The following is a 19,942-nucleotide window of genomic DNA, read 5'->3' on the forward strand; positions in this document are numbered from 1 at the left end:
AACAGACACTGAATGTTAAGTCATTATTTGCTTCTAGGCAACGCACTGCTTATTGATTGAAAAGCTTTACACAGATATAAACAAAATTCAGTTAAAAATTCTAACATTCACAAAGTTGCTTCCCCTGTGTATAAGAAGGCACTATACACCTGCGTTTACTTACCCACAATTCCCAATGCAATGTAACCCAGAATGACGACTATGAAGATCACACAGCAAATAACGTCTGTACAGTGCCTAGGGACAGAAATTAACACTTTTTAAAAACAAGATGTCTAATATGACCCTTTGAAAACACCAAATGTCATAGAGTATTTTAACATGTGAATAAGATGTCTGCATCTGCGCCTAGTAGAAGTGTTATTCACAAAATCATGTTTGAGGTGTAAGGCCCTGCTTTCACAGCAAATAAATGCATATGCCTTTTGTGTTGTAGACAGCAATAAAAAAAAATTAAGGAACAGATTTAAATATCCTTTAAACAAATAATACCTCACAACACTGAATCCATGAGATCACTTACAGTATAAGCTACTACAGGGCACCTGCGGTAGCATGTCGCCCAATATATATATATGGCATCATGTATTTCAAACAATGTGATGAAAGAAAGATTCAGCACAACTTACCTTTATTATAAACAGCTTATGAATGGAAATTTAACAGCTTGAAATTAAAAAAAGCCTATATGCAACTCCCCTGATCTCCGCACAAAATTCTGACTCAGCTGCTTGACCTCATTTAACACAAACAAAATGTGCTCTACGGAGAGGACAAAAGAATCCCCAAGGTATTGTGGAGAGCCACACTTTCTTTTACAGACAAGCAATCAAAGAACAGCATTCCTCAGTCTGAAAACTGTGAGTACACTGTGAGTATTCAGTTGAATTACTGTCTTCTACTTGTTGGTCTGCATATTAAGTTCATGCAGGCAGAAGAGTGGAGATGTGGATCTTATTTTTCTGCAGCGTCTGACCTTGATCAGAGCAGTTTCAGGAGTGTAATTAATGTGAAGCATGACACTCCCAAGCGAGCAGGTCAGCACACATGTGCGGAGACCACTGGCTCCCAGGGTCCGGCAGGGGGGGTAGCAGTTCTCTCCTTCACAAGCCCTTGTTTCTGAAGATGCGTGGAAGTAAAACAGTTCCGTCTGCAGGCCTCACTGGTTAAGAAACAGCTGCAGCTAATGGTCTCGACAGGGTTTAATTAACATAGGAGCGAATACTCATAAAGGGGCATGTTGCCTGCGGCCTCTTTATCTGAAGGATGCCTGCGGCTGCCGTTGCTCACCACATCCCACGACAGGCAGCTCGGGCAGGGGGGGCTGTGCAGCCTGAAGATGCCCAGGCTGCAACCGCCCTGTCAGGGCAGGGCTGGTGCCCGCAGCACCCACGGTGCCACACCAGGCCATCCCCACAGCTGTGCCACACACCGCTGCCATCTGACCTGAGCCGGGTCCTGTCCCGCTCTGTCCTTACAGGCAAGTGGGAAACCCAATGCATGCCGCACACTGATGTCAAGGATACCTTCGTACAACAAGCGCGGTGCATCCCTGCCCACAAGGCCGTGCGTGGAGCCACGTGGATGCGAGCTGAATCTCGCCAGTGACAGAAACCTTAGATCCCAAACCCCAGCTGGCACGCAGCCATTTTTAGCATCCACCATTCCCTCCATTTTCCACTCTATGCCTCCTCTTAGAGAGCCACTGTTCTTTAGCAAGAAGGAGATAAAGATGGCAGAGCTTTTAAAAAGTTTCAGAACCTGAAAAGCATTCCCAGGTATAGAAAAGGAATGCAAAATCCTGTATGCTTCTCTATACCCAGTTTTAGCATCCCATGGAAATAAATTTTTAGTGAGGCCAAGGTGGTCCAGGATTCAAGGTCAATACGACAGTAACCCAAGAAAGGGCAAGCAGAAGAGGTAATGCTGAAACAACGCTGCTCATTTTCACAGCCTCTGTTCAGCAGCAATTCTGACACTGCTCAGGCTTGGCTCTTACCCCATCAGAGCCATTTTTAAGAGGTACGATATTTAATTCAAGATGTCTCAGGAGAAATATGGCACCATAAATACTTTAATTACAACTCCTGTAGTCCCAAAACCTCTTCCAGTTCAATCCTCACAGGTCTCATTTTACGATACCTAAATGCAATCAAAGATTACATCCCTTTGTGGTAAAGCTTCCTTTCAAAGTTTTGCAGAGCCACCGTGAACAAGTACCAACAAACGCTTTAGCAGAATGCAGGATTTTCTGTTCTTTGTAATACACAAACTTCTGCACAGTTACCTAGTAGAACTCACTGTTGCCAAATATTATTATACAAATAATTTATAAATATACAGGAAGCACATAAATCCTATTTGGATAGCCTCAGAAAATTTTGAAACAGTTTATACAGACTAATTGTTGTTCATTCAAAATAAAGGCTTGTTTTACTAGATACTACAGGTCAAATCCTGGCTCTATTTAACATCATTGCTAGCTCAAGTAGCTCACTTCCAGTAAGATCATAACATTACCTCATAAATACAAGGCTCCACATGGAGAGGGAAAAAAAAAAAAAAAAGTAAAACATCTTAAATGAATAAATTAAAATAACTCTGTAAAGACACAAGATTGTACTGTGAAGATTCTGGGAGTTTCCAAAGTTGCAGGAACTGAAGCAATGAGAATTGCCTCTTCCTTAACAGGAGATACTGGAAGCCTATGCTTACTACTGAAACTTACTCAGAAATTATCCAGCCATGCTTTGACTGAACACAGATTTGATACAAATTTTTTCAAACTAAGAAGGTGATCTGTTATGGCAAATCTGCTTCTTCCGTTTGTTGCAGGCTAATGAGGCAGAGCAAAATCATTCAGGAGACTGAACTGTTAAACTGAACCCTAAGGAAGATGGATTGATGGAAATATGGTTATAAGAACTGAGAACACCATTTATCATACAGGCTCTATAATCTTTCTTATAGATAGCGCTATCGTACTTTCATATAATAATTATGTGTAGACATGCAAAAATTAATGAGAAAAAGTACTTTACATTTCCTATAGTACGTATGACCAAAAAATAAAAAACGCCTTTGCTAATAGCCAGTATTAGAAATGTCGATGTTTTTTGGTACTTTTTAGATATCCAAGTTCCTTAATCTGAACCAAGACGTTTCCACAAAGATAAATTTCTGATAAAACCCTCAGATTCCTCATTTTCAGGTGACATAATAGAAGACCTTCATTTGCTTAAGTGCACATTTCAGGCTGCCACATCACATTTTACTGCTTACTGCTGTCATTTAGCCTAATTTATGGAGCTTGATTTGCTTTCCACCATCTCAGAAACGTACTTGCTTCTTGGCTTCTCTTGCGGTGTTACATGTGGTGTAGCAAGCAAAGAGTATTTTGTGCAAGGGTAATGGCAACCTAGCAAATAAAGAATGCAAGGATAAAATCACCACACAGAATATTAGTGCATAAAAGCCATTTATTCACTGACAGTTCATGCACTTAACCGTTAATGACTGACTAGAACCTCCCTCTGTTTGGCATTTCCACGTCCAATCTGTCAGAAGTGCAATTTCACTCAAGATGCTGTGCTAGCAAGAAAGGACGACGTTTATTAGTGAAACAGCACTAGCAGTATATCGGCACCTGCAAGTCAGCTGGAGCCCAGCCCTGTGCAACCACAGAGCAAAGTGAGGCTCAGGATGCTCGCAGCGTTAGTTTCAGGTCACTGCTTTCACCTCTGTTGCCACATTAAGGTGACGACTAATGTCCTCACTTCTGAGTTCCTCCTCCCTGCTGGACTAACAGCTTGTGTTTTCACACTTCCCTACATCACGTTGTGTCAAGGTGATGTTACACTGTGCCATACGATGCCATGTAGCTCTGAAGACCCCTTTCTTCACTGGGGCTGGACTGAGCAGCAAGGTCTGCTGTACAAATGGGTGTATCTATCAGCACAGTGACATTGAGGGCACCACCCTGCACAGCTGAATGAGCGTGCAAGGTGCCCATAAACTAAAGTTTTGCAGAGAGTTTCTTTCAAAATCCCCCATGAATTGCCACTTCTCCTGTGAAGGCCAAAACTGCACAGAAAAAGATATTTATACAAGTTTTCACCACAAGCTGTTTTCCATCAACTGAAATTCTGCATTTTCCTAATGAGTATGACTGACCTGCACTGACCTGCATGGATTTACTGAGTTCATACATCTTAGTTACAGGCTCCACACTTTAAGTATGGTTTCGTTCTGGAAAACTCAAATTTCAGTATCTGCAAATGAGCAACACCTGCAGATGCTGTATGCCCCAAGCCAGAAACACAAAACAAGAACTCAAAAAAAAAAGTAGGCTTTCCCACTCATATTAGTGAATGCGTGGCAAATTATTTTGATACAGACAACACGTAATAAAACATATATGGACCAATAAAATCTTAGTAACAAGAAAAATAATTTTGTATTCCACCAATATTTACCTATGGTAGACTCTTAGTGTAGTCTAAGTAACATCTCTAGCAGGCTATTTAGTTTAAAAAGCACAAAGGATAATTTACATGGCAAAACTGTTTATTATTTCAATACTGACCGCAGTATCAAGTGATGTGCCATGCAGATATCTATGAGTGACATTTATATTTGTGAGAAGGTGAAGTTTCTATTGCTAGTTAAGGTCAGGAATTTTTATTAGTTTTTTTCAAACCCTTAAAGACAACAGCTAAATGGTTACGGAAATTTACTGAGATTCAGTTTGTGTGAGAACCCATTAACTACATTTTCCAGTCAGAAAGGAAAAGGTGATCTTTGTCTTAATAAGAACACTGAAATTCTAGAAGGATGGTGAACAATTAAAGATAGCCCAGGGGTGTCGGTAGTTTTTAAAACATAACAGGAAAAAAAATACCTGCAATGTGTCTAACCAGGAAGAGGAAAATGAGAAAAACCTCAAGAAACTACATAGAGGAGGGAGAAAAATCACCAAGGGCAAGGCAAAGAGTCAAGACAAACTCTGCAAAATTGGAGATGTCAGAAGCGTGATTTGCTAATTTGATTTTGCCAAAGCAGTTTAGAAAAATATGCCATGATTGTATTGACTGTTATAAATGCCCTTACTGGAATTTAGAGAAAATCTAAATGGAGGAAGATGGTTTGTCTTATATCCATAGTAGTATAACTATGGAGAGGCTTGTTTTCCCACCTGTATGATGGTACCTGACTGATTTATCCACAAACATATTTCAGATATCTTATGATGATGTTGGTGGAAGAAATTTTTTTTTATTCTTAAAGAAGCATAACATATTCTATCTAAATTCCTTACGAACCCTTAACTTCACAAGTCTTCCCCACAACATTCCCTGCTTCATCCGGCATTGGCATGAAATAATTGAGACCATTCAACGCCAGTGGGGGAGAGATTGACAGATGGACAGCTTTAGGGTTGTGACACTGGACAAGTGTTCGTACATTTGGAAACTGAGAGGCACCCAACTTACTCAGTTCCTAGGGGTGAACCTCTGGTGGGGGGAAAGATGGCTTGGAGGAAATTTCTGCCTTTGAGTAATCAGAGATAGCTTAGACTTAAAACATGATGTGCCAGGTTTTGTCTCATATGAATTCAGTTAAACTGATCATCAGATCTGGTGACTGCAAGGTACACATCTCCGGCTCAGACTGACAAGGAACACCAGGAGTTTCAATTTTCCTCTAGAAAGTTGTCTACCAAAACTCCTGCCACATCATTTTGAGCTGCAAAATTGCAGAGCTACTGCAATTTCTTACTTACTGTAAGCTCACTCACTTGGTGGAAATGGCCTCAAGTTGCACCAGGGGCGGTTTAGACTGGATATTAGGAAAAATTTCTTCACTGAAAGGGTGGTCAAGCACTGGAACAGGTTGCCTAGGGAGGTGGTGGAGTCACCATCCCTGGAGGTGTTTAAAAAGCACATAGACATGGTGCGTAGGGACATCGTTTAATGATGGACTTGGCAGTCCTGGGTTAACAGTTGAACTTGATGATCTCAAAGGTCTTTTCCAACATTAACGATGCTATGATTCTATGATACAATAGATAAAACCTTACTAGTATTTTCTGATAGTAATGTACATAGATGAACATTTAATAACATCCCTAAACTATTGCTTAAATTCATTCCTACACAGAGTCCATACAAAGTCACATTGGCAATATCATAAAGATACTTCTCAAATTAGGATCAACTTTCTAAACAAACATTTCCATTCATTTCTAAAATTATTAGCTTTCAGAAAGGAAAAGAAGAAATACATCTTGCATAGACAAGAACAAGGTGCGTGCATTCGAGTGAGAGTACTACAAGGCTGCAGTGTTCTCTGTCATAAATTTTCTGTTGAGAAAGATAAAAATCAATAAATAAATTGTGGTTCTCTATTCTTCTCACTAAGGATGGTGAATGCTAGTTTAGAACTTATTCTCTATGTTACATTTACATCTGGAAAAACACCAATGAATTGCCCCCGATTTCTTAGATGCTTGCTGAGCAATTTCACTGCACTTGTAAACTACAGAACCTTCTAAGTAGTAACAGACATGCTTTTATCTGCAGCACTGACTATTAAGTGAATTCAAGCCAAGACAGATTGTTCTGGCAGGAGGCTTTGTAACAAAGAAGTATGTTTCAGAACTACTTTTAAGTTAGATAAAATCCACTTTTTCAACATATTTCCACTGTACACTAATCTTTCTATGGACAACAGAGACAGTCTTGAATGGTACAGAATGAGAGCAGAAAAAAACCTGAAAGAATTTCAGTACGTAGTTATACCAATAAAAGACATCATCTTGAAAACACAGTTTTGGATTTTCATGAGTTGGTTGGCTCAGAGTCAATCAACACAGTCATTGCATTTTAATCCTTTTTAATGAAAAGATGTCTGCATGAAATATACCAAACTCCACACACAACCCCCCTGAGAATGATGGTACTAGCAAAGCAGTGTATACATTGCCTTGTCGAACACTCCTTTTTCCCACTGTTGCTGAACATTTTTAACCACTGACAACAGCTCTTTTCTATTAAAAAAAAAAAAAAAAAAAAAAAGAAAAGTTGAGAACTGAATCTCCTTGCAAAGGATCCATCTGACAAAAATTGTGGGAGTAATCCACTCTTTAAGAGATATTAATACACCATTATTAAGACTTGGTTTCTGTTTTTCAGGCTTTTAGTGGACTGGGGGATAGCTTGGTGCTCAACAACTTCAAAACATCATTTCTACTCTACAGCACCTACAAAAATGCACCAACTTCAGCAGTTACAATGATGGGATGTGACCTTTTCCAGCTGTCTCTGCACCTTTCAATGCAGCCTGTCTCCCTAGAAACCCACCCTCTCCATTTTTCAAAAATGAAGACAACCTTTTCAATGAAAACTGACAATGAAACCAAGCACAGGGCAAATTATTTTATGAGCAGAAAGCAAAGATAAGTGTTTCCCCACGCACACTGTACATAGAGTTATACCAGTTATGGCAAGGTGTACAAACAGCTCCCACCCACATAGCCATAACTAGCAATCATTTGTCTGGACAAAAATGTATGCTTTCAGCTTCCTAGTATCTCTTCTCCCACAGAAAAGTGGAAAGTCCCAAAATCAGAAGCAAATTCAGGGAAGACGCCCATTTCCCTCTTGTTGAACTCTTTGGAATATCTTCTGAGAAGACATTTTGTTCATAGGACCTAGATAGCCTTTTATTTGCTTGAAAGACCATGGTTTCTTAATCATTTACTCTTAGTAACTGGAAAAATAAATTTTAAAAAATCCAGTTCATTCATTGTCTTTACAGAAAATTAACAATAATCTTAAACTACTTCAAAGGCATGTCAATAGTGCAGTGCACAGTGCTGCATTGATGACCCCAAAAGGTCAAGCAAGTCATCTTGCAGAAACAGTCCGCTGAATCTAAATCCAAGTGCACCTCATTGCAAAATATGCTCAATAAGCATCAATGCAGCTCGCCTTATGGTCTACTGTATAATGAAGCGATACCCTTAACCTTTTCATATTGTTTCCAACAATACTCTCACCAAAGCATTATAAAATGCACGAACACATGTGGTATAGTAGTGCTGTATTGTTTTCATTTGGCTGTGTTTTCAAGAAGCTGCTGAGGAACGTACAATTAGAAGAGCACATATATATACACCTGGAATTGCAGAAGCTGTGACAGCAGCTACACAGATGTGACACCACGCCCTGTGCAAAAACAGTTTTTACTAACTAGACCACACAATAACAGTAAAAACAAGACAAGTCCTCCAGGCATACCATCACCAGTGTTTCACCACTCCTCACACATGACCGAAAGGCACAGTAACAGACTGCGCAAAAATACCATTAAATTGCAATATTTTAGGACCACCCCTGCAGTCCACAGTGCCACAGGTAGTCTCACTCACTTCAGAGACACTTTTCATACGTGTGAAAACCATTCACTTAAGGGTTTCTGGGCTGAGTCACTCAGCAGCCAGCCACATCACTGGCAGTACTTCACTGCTGTCACTGTTCAAGCACTACTGACTTTCTGCCAGGGATTTACACCACTGGCCAGCCACAGTACAAATGAAATGGGATGCACCCAGGCCATACACTGGGGAGAACCAAGTAAGTCCTTTGATGAGGCAACTATGGGAGCAGGAAAATCAGCTGCAAACTGAAGAATAGTGTGCCAGGGTTCCAGCCCTATGCTGTATGAAAACAAGGTAGGCTGCACCACATGGCCGTGGCACCCCAGAACATAACACCACCTCAAATGGTCCTGCTTCTATCAGCACAAGGTAAGGCAGCAGCTACTTGATAATATGAGGCATACAGAACTGGCATTCAAATTGAAAGAACTTAAGAGCACACAGTAAATATTCCCCAGTAATGATACATCCTCAAGGGTGGCAAGGATTGCCTCTGGGTTTAAAAGAATTACAGAATCAAATTCGTAAGTTTTGTTAACAATTTTTTTTATCCCCTGTTCACTGCAAAACCAAAAGAATTAAATAGAACAAGTTATAGTATTTACCTGTTATGAATAGGTCCTCTGAACTTTGGGTCAAATTTCCTTGGTTCACCTGCATTTAAAATAAAAACAGTATAAAAATACGTCCTTATTTAAAATAAAATCTGTATAGAGGGGGGGGGGGGTGTTAAAAGCAGTCTTTGAAGAACATCTTCCATATATTCCTATTTAATCAGTTCTGTTAAAATCATTTCATGCAGGGAGTATCAGTAATTCACCAATACAATCACCTAGTTTTTGTACATGAGATCAAAGCTTTTTTCTTCTAGCTTTAACACTTTGAGGGCCTCATATTTACCACATGATAAATAACCTTTAATGTACATCCTATCACTACACCTGTGCACAGTGTTCACAGTAGAAGGTCACTGATATTTGAGAGGCAAGGATTATATCTCATAGCCCCGTGCTATGTGAGTTTGGCAGCAAAGGGAGTGAACCTACCTCTCTGGAGCTATAGGTTAAGCCCTTCTGATTTTTCTCTAAAAGAACAGTTTGGAGTAATGTCTGTATTTAATGTTACACTTACAGTCTTGCAGAGTTATTCTTACTTCCCACTACTTTGGTTACAGGACTTTACAGACATAAAGCTGCAGGTCTGCTCTTTTTGCATTGGACTTACCAGATGACAAAGCATGGCTGGAAACTGTGGAAATTCAGTGTGGACCTTGCTCTACGCTACCCTGCACAGCTAGGGTAACTGCACTAGCTTCTCCAGAGCTGGAGATGATGTGCAGCACTGCAAGGCCGGCAGAAAAGCACATGTTTCAAACAATATTCTCTAACTCTCAAGGGGACACACCCATCACATATCCCAGTGTAGGAAGAATAGCAGGTTTTAAAGTTGGTTATGCATACACCCCTGAACACAGTTGTTGCTTTACATGAATCTCAGAACCAGAAGGTCAAGTCAAGTTCCTCCTAGAAGCAGGCAGTAACAGCTGGCCAAAGTTTACAGGGGAAGGAATTTGTTTCACACAGCTATCCTGGTTAGCTTAGTTCCAATTGAGTCACTCTACAAGCAAACAAACTATATCAAGAAAATGCCAAATACTAACCCACCAATCTGTGCTTCAAATGTGGACTTCAGTAAGATGAATTACAGTATGATTTCACTTGGGAAAGAGTAACAAAAATTTATAGTAGAACTTACATTTTCAATTTTCAAACAACTGTGTGAAGAGCAAGATGCAGTCCCTCGTTCAACAGACCAGGATTTGGACTTTTCCTTTTGAAGACAGCTATTCAGCTTTATGGGATTTTTTTAAAGTTCAGTGATTATGGAGATACACTGAACCAAAATCTGTGCAATGAAAAATTATTTCTTCACTCACATGTCAACACTACAATACTGTTTCAGACTGCTTGCTTAGTGCCTTCTAAAGGATCTCCTCTGCTGAACATACCTGGTATTAAAGGGTGTTACCAGCCTAAGCCTTTGCCTGCCCACAGAAAAAATACTTCTTCAATTAGAGAAGAATTCAGCAACTTCACAAAAGCAGAGTTTACTTATTAACTAAATGCCAGATTTTGTTCTTGGTTTATATCAGAAAAACCTTATCAAAATACACACAGTCCAGTACAATAAACACAGCAGATAATAAAATTTTATTTAGCCTTCGTTTGAGGTGTTCAGGTCCACCTTACCAGGCTCCTAATACAAGTATGTTTTAACACAGAAGAGACTGGGAAAGCTAAAACTTTGGAGGAGTGATGTGTGACAACTCCAGGGAGTAGAAGATGTTTTATGCTGCTACACAGGTACTACAGGAACCCACCATGGTCCAGAAAACAAGTGTACCACAACAATACCTGATGCTGGGCCAAAACCTGTATTTTGAAGAACCTTTTTGCACAGCAATTTCTACAAAGTAAGTATTTCTACAAAATAATTTATCTCCAGAACAATTCAGCATCTGTAACATTACTCCCTATTGGCCCTAAGGCATACTGAAGTGAACATTTGTTCATTGCCTATACAGGAGCCAAGTTTAGCAGTTAAAAACAGCCAAACGAGATCACAAGAGATCCACTGGACCCATACCCTGTGTCTAACAAGGGACCACAGTGAATACGTAAGGAGAAATGCAAAATCAAGGCAAACATAGTGGTATTTCCATAAAAATGAGTTTACAGAGATTTGCAACACTTTTCTAAACCAAAGGTAGCGACTTTGTATTTAAAAGTTGTGGGCAAATTTCTTTCTCATTTATTCCATGAATCTCTACTTAACTTGCCCTACATCATGGAGCAGCATGGCATGCTGCTAATAATTGTACTGGTTATTACAGTCCTTTTTACTTGTCTGTCTCCCAGAGTCCTAGTCTGCTCAATTGTTTCTTCTACATAAGCCATTCCATACTTTTGGTCATGCTTATATTCCTTTTCTGTACCTCTTTCAGTGCTACTACATACCTCTGGAAAAGGAAGGGCTAGAACTGGATAGGATATTCACCACAACTATTGGCTGTGATTTATACAACCACATAATGACAATTTCTATTTGATCTCAGTCCATTCCTAGTAATTCTTTCTTACAATTAACTTGCCTATGGGGACAAACACTTTCACTGAATCACTCATTAAGACCACAAGTTCTCACTCTTGAATGTTAGTAGTTAGCTCAGTCCCACTACTCAAGAAACCTACTCTTCAAAGCTATTCAACACTTTCCTTAACAATTTGAACAATGAAGTGGAATGAACACATTGTGACTGTGCAGGTGACAATTGTTACAACACTTCTGGAGACATAATCAAACAGAAATTCATAAACAATTTAACAATTCAAAGTGATCTTCATAAATTGACGGATGTTATAAAGACAAATTCCATTCACAAATCCATACAGAATTGCTTTCAACACCACTGATGAGAAGAACCCTGAAGTATTATGGCAGACTACAAACAGAGATTCAGTAAAGTGATCGCTTTGCAAAAGAAAGCACAAACTCATTCAAGAATTGTGAGTATGACAGGTGAAGTCACTGTTCCTTGTGCTTGGGACATGTACGGCCTCAGCTGAAAAAACTATTTCTAGATCATGGCACTAGAATTTCAGAAGATACAGACAAATGGAGAGAGTAGGACTGATTAAATAGAAGACATTAAGAGTTTACAAAATGCAGTAAATGAATGCAAACTTCAGTGACTGTGATTAAGGGAAGGAGCACAAAACAGTCTTCAAATACCATATAAAAACCACAGTGATCAGTTGTCCTCGGCTTCCTCTGTCAGAGACAGAAGCTAACTTCATTTACAGCAAAGGTGGTTTACATTAGGCATTAGGAAACCTTTCAGAACACATAGGCAGTTATACACTAGAACAGGTTTTCCAAGCATACTTCTGAATTTTCCTCACCCTAAGCTTTCAAGAATGGATTAGACAAATACCTGCTGGGAAGAGATTAGGTAAATGAACCATGTCTCAGCACAGAGAGAGTCAAAAGGATGTCTTGAAGTCCATCATTGCTGTAACTGTCTGGTGGCAGCCAGCTAAGACGTAGCATGCCCCAAATGTATGTTAGTGCGCTTGTTCATTTTTATCTTTTCTCACACATTATGCATTGTTTACTTTCCAGATAGAAAGCAGTGATTTCTGATCTCCTTGGTATGGCAACAAGCTACTTTTTCAAACATACGATACAGACTTTCAGCAGGGAAGCCATACACCTGTATTTTGCATACAGATGTTTCTGCAGTCTGTGTTGTTCCGAGAAAGCTTGTTGACAGGGGCAACCTCCTGAGCTTCCAGAATGTCTCCATCAGGCAGAATAGTTTTATAATGCAACCAGCTGGGCAAGATGTAATGTGTTTCCTCAACTGTCCTCCTTTCCATAATAAGATCAACAGTGTCTAACAGTGTATGTAGCTCAAGTTTTGTTATTTATGTCATACCTGTGTGCCTCTGAAACAGAACAAAGAAAAATGTATGTCAAAAAATACATGTATTTATGGAGCATACTCAAGTGTTGTAGGTGAACTCCACAATATTGCTACAATGAAAACTAATATCCTCTAACTAATAAAAAAAATTAAAAAAAAGCACTCCAGAAAATCAGCTCTGATTCAAATGGAGACTTTAATCTCCATCAGGCAAGAAGAGGGATGCTGTGAGATAGTAAGTGTCATTAACAGCAGTAAAATTACTGCAGTACTGCAAACTTCTTCCAAGAATTGTTCCTTGCTGCCAGAAGTCAGTGTGCTTATCATGGCATGGTGCAGTGCAACACTGCTCAAATTGTCTTCCTCTGTCACCTAGGTCTCAACCTAAATCCATTACAGAATATGGCAGTCTACATAGGAAAAGATAACTAGATTCTAAAGTTAAAAAAACACTAACATTCACAGACAGAAGGAGTCTGTAGCATCACTGGAATATTCCTTACCACAACATATGACAGCAACTCTGATCACAGCTTCACAGCACAAGCAAAATGCTGTTTTTTTCATTCTGTTTTTTTTCCAAATTAGATATCAAATTTCCTACTTAATTACTACCATTCTTTAAAAATAGAGAAGACTTCTTGGGAGTGAGGTGGAAATTATTGATGTTATTAATATTTACATAGCTCCTGGTAAAAGCAAACCACTTCCTTAGCTATAAAAGCCCAAACATATTAAGAAAGCAAATTCCAAGCTTTAGAGTCTGGTAGGCATAAGGAAGAAAGCAGTGGCAAGGGGTAACGCCTGTCGTTTTTTTGCTAAGATTAAAAACTGAGATGATATGCACTCTTTGCAGATGAGACATCTATTTCAAAGGCTGCTTTATGATATGAAATGTTTTTGTACAATGTACTTTTGTACATTGAATTATCACCAAAATAAAAATTTCACAAGACACTTCATTTACCAGTTCTGACTTCAAACAGTATATGAATGTAACTGTTGCACTTGATTACTATAATAATTTTAAAAAGCAATTCTAAATTACTTATCTAAAATACAAATTGACAAGATGTACAAAAAGTTTACCTTTGACCTGTAATTTAAATAAACTTGCAAATGTCATGCTAGAAAAAAAAATAGGATATTGCTAATAATTGAAGAGGTTATAGAAAGCCATTTGAGGATGAACTGAAGCCCATTAAAGTCAAGTGAAATAATACAACTGAAATAAATGAGATTTAGATCAGGCATTTACAAATTGTCATAAGAAAGCAGGTAAATTACCGTGTCTTCCATAGTAGTTTTCTTCATCTCTATCCATGTTACTGTACCTGGATCACTTTAGCAAGCTGTGTGAGATATTAACTGCCAACTCCTATGTTGCTAGCACACTTTCCCCAGCAAGCACAGATACACAAAAATAATATTTAAAAAGACTTTAAAATAAAGCTGATTGTCATGAATCAGAATGAAAATTCACAAAGTAGGCAGGCCTTACACTGAACAGAAAGTTATCACTCAGTGCCTTCCCCACCTACTCCAAGCCAGTCTACTAGTAAGAATGAAAAGGAATTACTCTTATCAGCTTGTATTAACCTACAACGTATAAGCAGAAAGGGAAATGTATGCACCTGAATACCATTTGTAAAATAATCTTATGGAAGTCAATACAACTGCAAAAAATACCACCAATTTGCTAACTGAGAATAAGGCATCACACTGTCAGTAATTACTGTGCTTTTGTAGCCTGTGCTACTGTGAGAGAAAATAGTCTTTACAAGTCACACCTGGCCAAATTTTTCTCCCTCTATACACGTGACTAGCTTCCCTAAAGTACAAGTTATGCAAGTGGGAAAAGCAAGATTTACTCTGACACATATAACTCTAAAATGTAAACTGCTGTATATCAAATTCTCATTTTTGTCAAGTGGAACATTTATCTGTAGGAGTAGTCATAATTTACCAAATTGTTTTCTTTATAAAATGTACATTTTGTCTTTCTGCCTAGCACAAAAGCGCAGAATAGAAGACTTAGCACTAGAAAGACTTAGTGTTGTTACTTTAGATACTGTAATGCCTATATAGTGAAAGGAAGTACAAGGCATTGTAGCTACTATGTGAATCCCAAAGCCACTTAAAAAAAAACCCCAAAAACCCAGCAACCTCTCCATTTGGCCACAAAGGAACAGAATCCCTGTGTGGTGATCCTGACCAGTATGAAATTTCCATTCTCTGTAGAGTATGATTAAAACACCAATTGTAGAACTCTGTAACGAGTAACATGTACACTTGTATACACATTCCTGCAATAATTTTACAAGACAGGGCTGAACTACATGCGGGAACAACAAAAATTAACATTTTTAAGTCAACCCTGTCACTGTGTAGTACACAATGACAAAGGAGAATGATTGCAGATTATAGTTCACAAAAGATGCCTGTGATCTGAAGTCACAGCCCATTCTGTTATTACAGAACTTAACAGCACTGTTCTAATGTTTACTGAATGAGATACTTGGTATAAGCAGTATCAGTAAACAGAGTGAAAATAATATGAGGGTGTGGATTATCTTTTGTAAAATATTAACCATTGACTGAACTCCCATAATTAACTACCTCCCAGGACTTCCTGCTCTCCTCAGGCAAATACAAAAAGTGACAGAGAAGCCAAGTGACTATGGTTCTACTGTGCTCCCACCTAAGTTTGAACCTCTGTCAGAAGGTGCTTCAGTAAATCTCAACATAGGACAGTGACAGAAGGCTCTGAACAGACAGTGCTAAACACAGACGTACACTAACTGACCAGGCATTTGGCTAGCAATATGTTACCCAACTCTAATAAAACGCCATTTCTTCTTTAATAGCTATTAGTTTCTTCAGTTTTCTTACTTTTTGTTTGGTAAAAAATTACACATGCCTGTGGCTAGAACAGGTGCGGCTTTAAGAGAATAGTATTTTTATTTGAAGGGCGTTGGAGCTGTATGTGTATGTGCTGCTTCCCTCTGCTGGGGTAAATAGGTATGTTCAAGTAATTAAAACTTCCTGTAGCATGCCTCAGCAACAGTAATGTCTTCTTTTGGGCAAGTGTACACAATCTGCTAATTCAATGCTCAAAGGTACAAGCGCACAAGCCAACAAATCAGGCTGCTAACAAATGCTTGGGGTGGACTGCGACTGAATGAGCCTCATCCCAGTTTCTCTAAAAAAATCATATGAAGATTTTGATGATGATGCCCTTCTATTCTGGGTAGAAGCAGGAAAACCCAAAGTAACACAAGCTCTTTCATATCTATCCCTTTCAGAAGCAGGAACTTCTCTAACATAAATGAAAGCCTAATCTTTGCAAAGTTTAGTCTAATTTTGCAAATAATCCAAATAAATGTTTGAGATGTATACCACTGTTAAGTTGCAGTCAATATTATTTTACTTAGAAGATTCTTTTAGGCAATCTTAAGCTACGTTGCAAGTCACATGTAATGTTTGTTATACAGAAACAGCTAATGGTTCTGGTAATGTAAAATAATACATTATTACTGTAGGACACAAATGTGTGAAAGCAGTCTATTAAGTCAAAAGGTTGACACCATAAACACAGCTCTTCTGCTAAGTCTTGTACCTGGTTTACAAGCATACAGGGATTTTTTCCTCTTTGAAAGGTTCAGGTATAACTTGTTTGCTATGAGATCATATACGGATATACACACGTATTTCAATTATAATAAAAGCACATTTATGATTCCTCTTGTGTAATAAATATTAAATGGTAGCTTTCTTTGAAATACCTTTTATTGTGACAGTATTTCTGCTTGTTAGCCAGAAAAGCTAATGAGAGGACAAATACAACTCACCCTAAATTCTATTTTTAAATCTCAGAAAACTGTCTTTTCTGACTGTGAGTTGTGGGGGGTTTTATATTTACTTCCCGTTAGCCATTCATGCAGACAGATTTTTTTTCCAGAAAAACAATTAAATGTTTTTGTCTTTTAAAAGTGGAGAATTCAGCATAGAAGTCTTAGCAAATGGATGCCACACATTGAAATGTGAGTCAGCAGTATCACTGCATTAAATAATTGTACTAGAGTTTTAATGTCTCGATCCTATATTAAATCACAGCTTATGTATGTCACACTTGTTGGAAACACTGCATGGCAGGACAGACCCCCTTCATTGTTTCTTCATGTGCCCACACATGCGCAGGAGCTCTGGTACCCCAAGCATTATGAATTAAATTAAGTAAATATCCAAAAGGTAAGTAAAATATTTGCCTTCACATTTGAAACATTCATATAGGTTGAACAAAATGGTGCAAGTAGAAGCTACTGGAGACAATAAAATAAATTAAGAAATGTCAACATTAGGTGATTAAAGTCAGGGCTATAGATTCTGGGTTCTTACAGTGGAATCCACAGCTCTCTGCTGCTTAGGCCATCTAACAACAGTGAAATAGAAGTCTGTCAACAGGATAGTGGCATCTGGCATGTTGAGGCAACATGATGATGGACTAGCCGGTAAAAAACACTGAATAAAAATAAGTGCATCTTTGGCTCTGTTCCCTACAGGTACTTGGGTACCTACTTCTGGGCAAAATTCACAGCCCTGCATCCTTCCCTGGAGTTTCTATCAAAGAAACAAACAATTATTTCCTTAAAAACGTCGATGCCACAAGAGATGATGGTGCCTGTCCCCCACTAAACAAACAGACTGCTCCAACTCAAGTTACAAGAGATATAAAATCAGATCCATGCTGCAGAACAGTAGGCTGGAAGACATGCCCTTATGTGTGAACAGAAAGGCACTCCGTGCAGCTGAAAGAATTACTGTCAGAACAGAATTATGTGTATGTCTGCATAGCTCATACTGGATCAATCTAGAATACTATCCCTACTCCAATATTTATTATGTAACATACAGCCAGACCAGTAAAATCTTCCTTTCCAATATGAAAAACCATTTTTACTTCCTTGAAATGTTTTAACCAAATTTTTCTTATTATGCTATTACACAGAAGTTAAGAGTTTTTCTGCCAGATGCCAGAAGTATTCTTATCGTTCATCTTATTAGAAATTGCCAGAATGCAAAGCTTCAAAAAGATCTACCTGGTGGCTTGGATTGCATTGTTAATAGTAATGCAAGAAGGAAGTTACCAACAGTAATGAAAAACTATTTGCTCTATTATATGACAATCATCCAGATCTCAAAGCAAAACATTTTGCAAGAGGTTTTTCATCAACTCACAAAACAGGAACTGCAGTAACAAACAGCAACCAGAACAGGCAAATTTTTATTAATGTACAGTGCAATAAATTCTCCAATAAGCTACACACTCAAAGGAACACCTCTTCATGGTGCTAATATACCTGCTAGTGCATTAGACCAGTGTTAATTCATTCCCTCTCTGGATTTTTCAGAAAGATTAACACATGGGAAAAGATGTTGTGGTTCAACAGCAGAACAAATGACACTAGTTGAAATGCTCTATCTTCCACATTGTCTAACTCCCACAGAATTCTTCCCATTTGTTTCCACATCCACACATTCCTTTCCTTCCTTTCCATCAGCTTGCCACTACATTCCCTGTTTTTCTGAAAGGCAAAAGCATATGCAACGAGTGCTCTGGAATGACACTGTGATCACTGGCTGACCACTATGCTTGGGTTATTTGTCCGTGGACAGCCACCATCAGAATGTTCAAGGGGCTAACGAGGGAGGCACTGGTGGTGGAGGGCACAGTCATGAACTAGACAAAGTGCTGAAACCCGGATGGTATTTGAATCCAGTACTCTGTTTGTACTACGATACTGGCTCATGACTTGCCAAAAATTGAGGGGTGAAGAGGGAAGAGGAGGTGGCAGATGAGACAGGTCATCTCATCACATAAGCATTCTTTTCTTTACGCAGTTGCAAGGACACAAACCTTCACATGCAAGTCCCAGTTTTCCATACACATGCGGTCTGAGTTTCAAAAATGACTGCCACTGACTACAGTGCAGCTGAGGGCATTCAACACTGCTCACAAACCAAGTATCACCTCCACAAGTCTTATTGAAGGGCATGAGAAAGACAAGGGTTTAAGGAGGTTTCAAGAAGACCAAAGTACTATGTACTTCTGTGTCAGTTTTACCTATCATACAGACTCCTTTGCTTCTCAAGCAGTCCAGGCCATAAGCACTACATATGTACACACCATAAAGGACATCATCTGGGAATCCTGAGGTCAGTGACAGTCCAATGGAGAAGGCTGGCCATTTTTTCCACAGTGGTAAGAAAACTAAGGCATAAATTAGGCTCTATGATTCATAAACTTTAAAAGTAATGTTACTTCATTATCCCAATTATTCATGTATCTGAAGATGCATGAAGTTCTCCATGTCACAGCCACAAGACAGAGTGAATAACAGCACATCATACACCCAGCTGACCATCAGTTTGTCCAAGAATTCTGCAATGTTTTTTCCTGAGGGTGCCTGAACATACAATCAACATGTTGTCTGTGTTCACTTAAGCTTAGGCAAAATACCGCAATCTCTTTCACCAGCATGATATGATCAAATGTCAAAAGGTCCACACCTAATACACTTCTGATACTAATGATAATACATTGTTGTTGTTAGGCAGATTTTGAAAAACACCAGTTGTCAAACAGCTACCACAGAAAGGGGACTGAAAATGTATAGTTTATATATTACAATTTAATCAATCACTATTCTGCCATATGTGATCAAGAATACTGATAGCTACAGGAGGTTTTACACTGACATCCAACAGTAAGTTTGCCGGTAGTTTGCATCACCTACACAGCTTCATTAAGGCTTCCATTTCAATATACATATTAGCTGTTCCCCCAAATTATTCTTGAGAGATGAAATATTGTCTGTTCTTTTGTCTCCCAGTTTCCATTTCTTATCTTGTTCTGGGACTACTACAGCCACAAGTTCCATGGAATTTCCAAGCAAAGACACAACTACCAAGACGCTTCTGAAATGCAGCAAAGTCTGTTGGAAGAGTATTGCTCT

The 19,942-nt window shown here is 38.8% G+C and overlaps 1 protein-coding gene across 3 annotated transcripts in view; it reads right to left on the reverse strand.

Annotated features, from left to right (window-relative positions):
• SLC44A5 (solute carrier family 44 member 5) overlaps nucleotides 1-19,942 on the reverse strand; it is a 94,392-nt gene that overhangs the window by 39,937 nt on the left and 34,513 nt on the right. For all 3 annotated transcript variants that reach the window (XM_055815582.1, XM_055815583.1, XM_055815584.1), the window contains exons 2-3: nucleotides 9,046-9,094; nucleotides 164-237 (exon numbers count right to left, since the gene is read on the reverse strand). In XM_055815582.1, the coding sequence (XP_055671557.1) occupies nucleotides 164-237; nucleotides 9,046-9,094 (123 nt within the window). The remainder of the gene's footprint in view (nucleotides 1-163; nucleotides 238-9,045; nucleotides 9,095-19,942) is intronic.

Source organism: Falco peregrinus, chromosome 10 (genome assembly GCF_023634155.1).
Source record: "Falco peregrinus isolate bFalPer1 chromosome 10, bFalPer1.pri, whole genome shotgun sequence".
Classification (NCBI taxonomy): domain Eukaryota; kingdom Metazoa; phylum Chordata; class Aves; order Falconiformes; family Falconidae; genus Falco; species Falco peregrinus.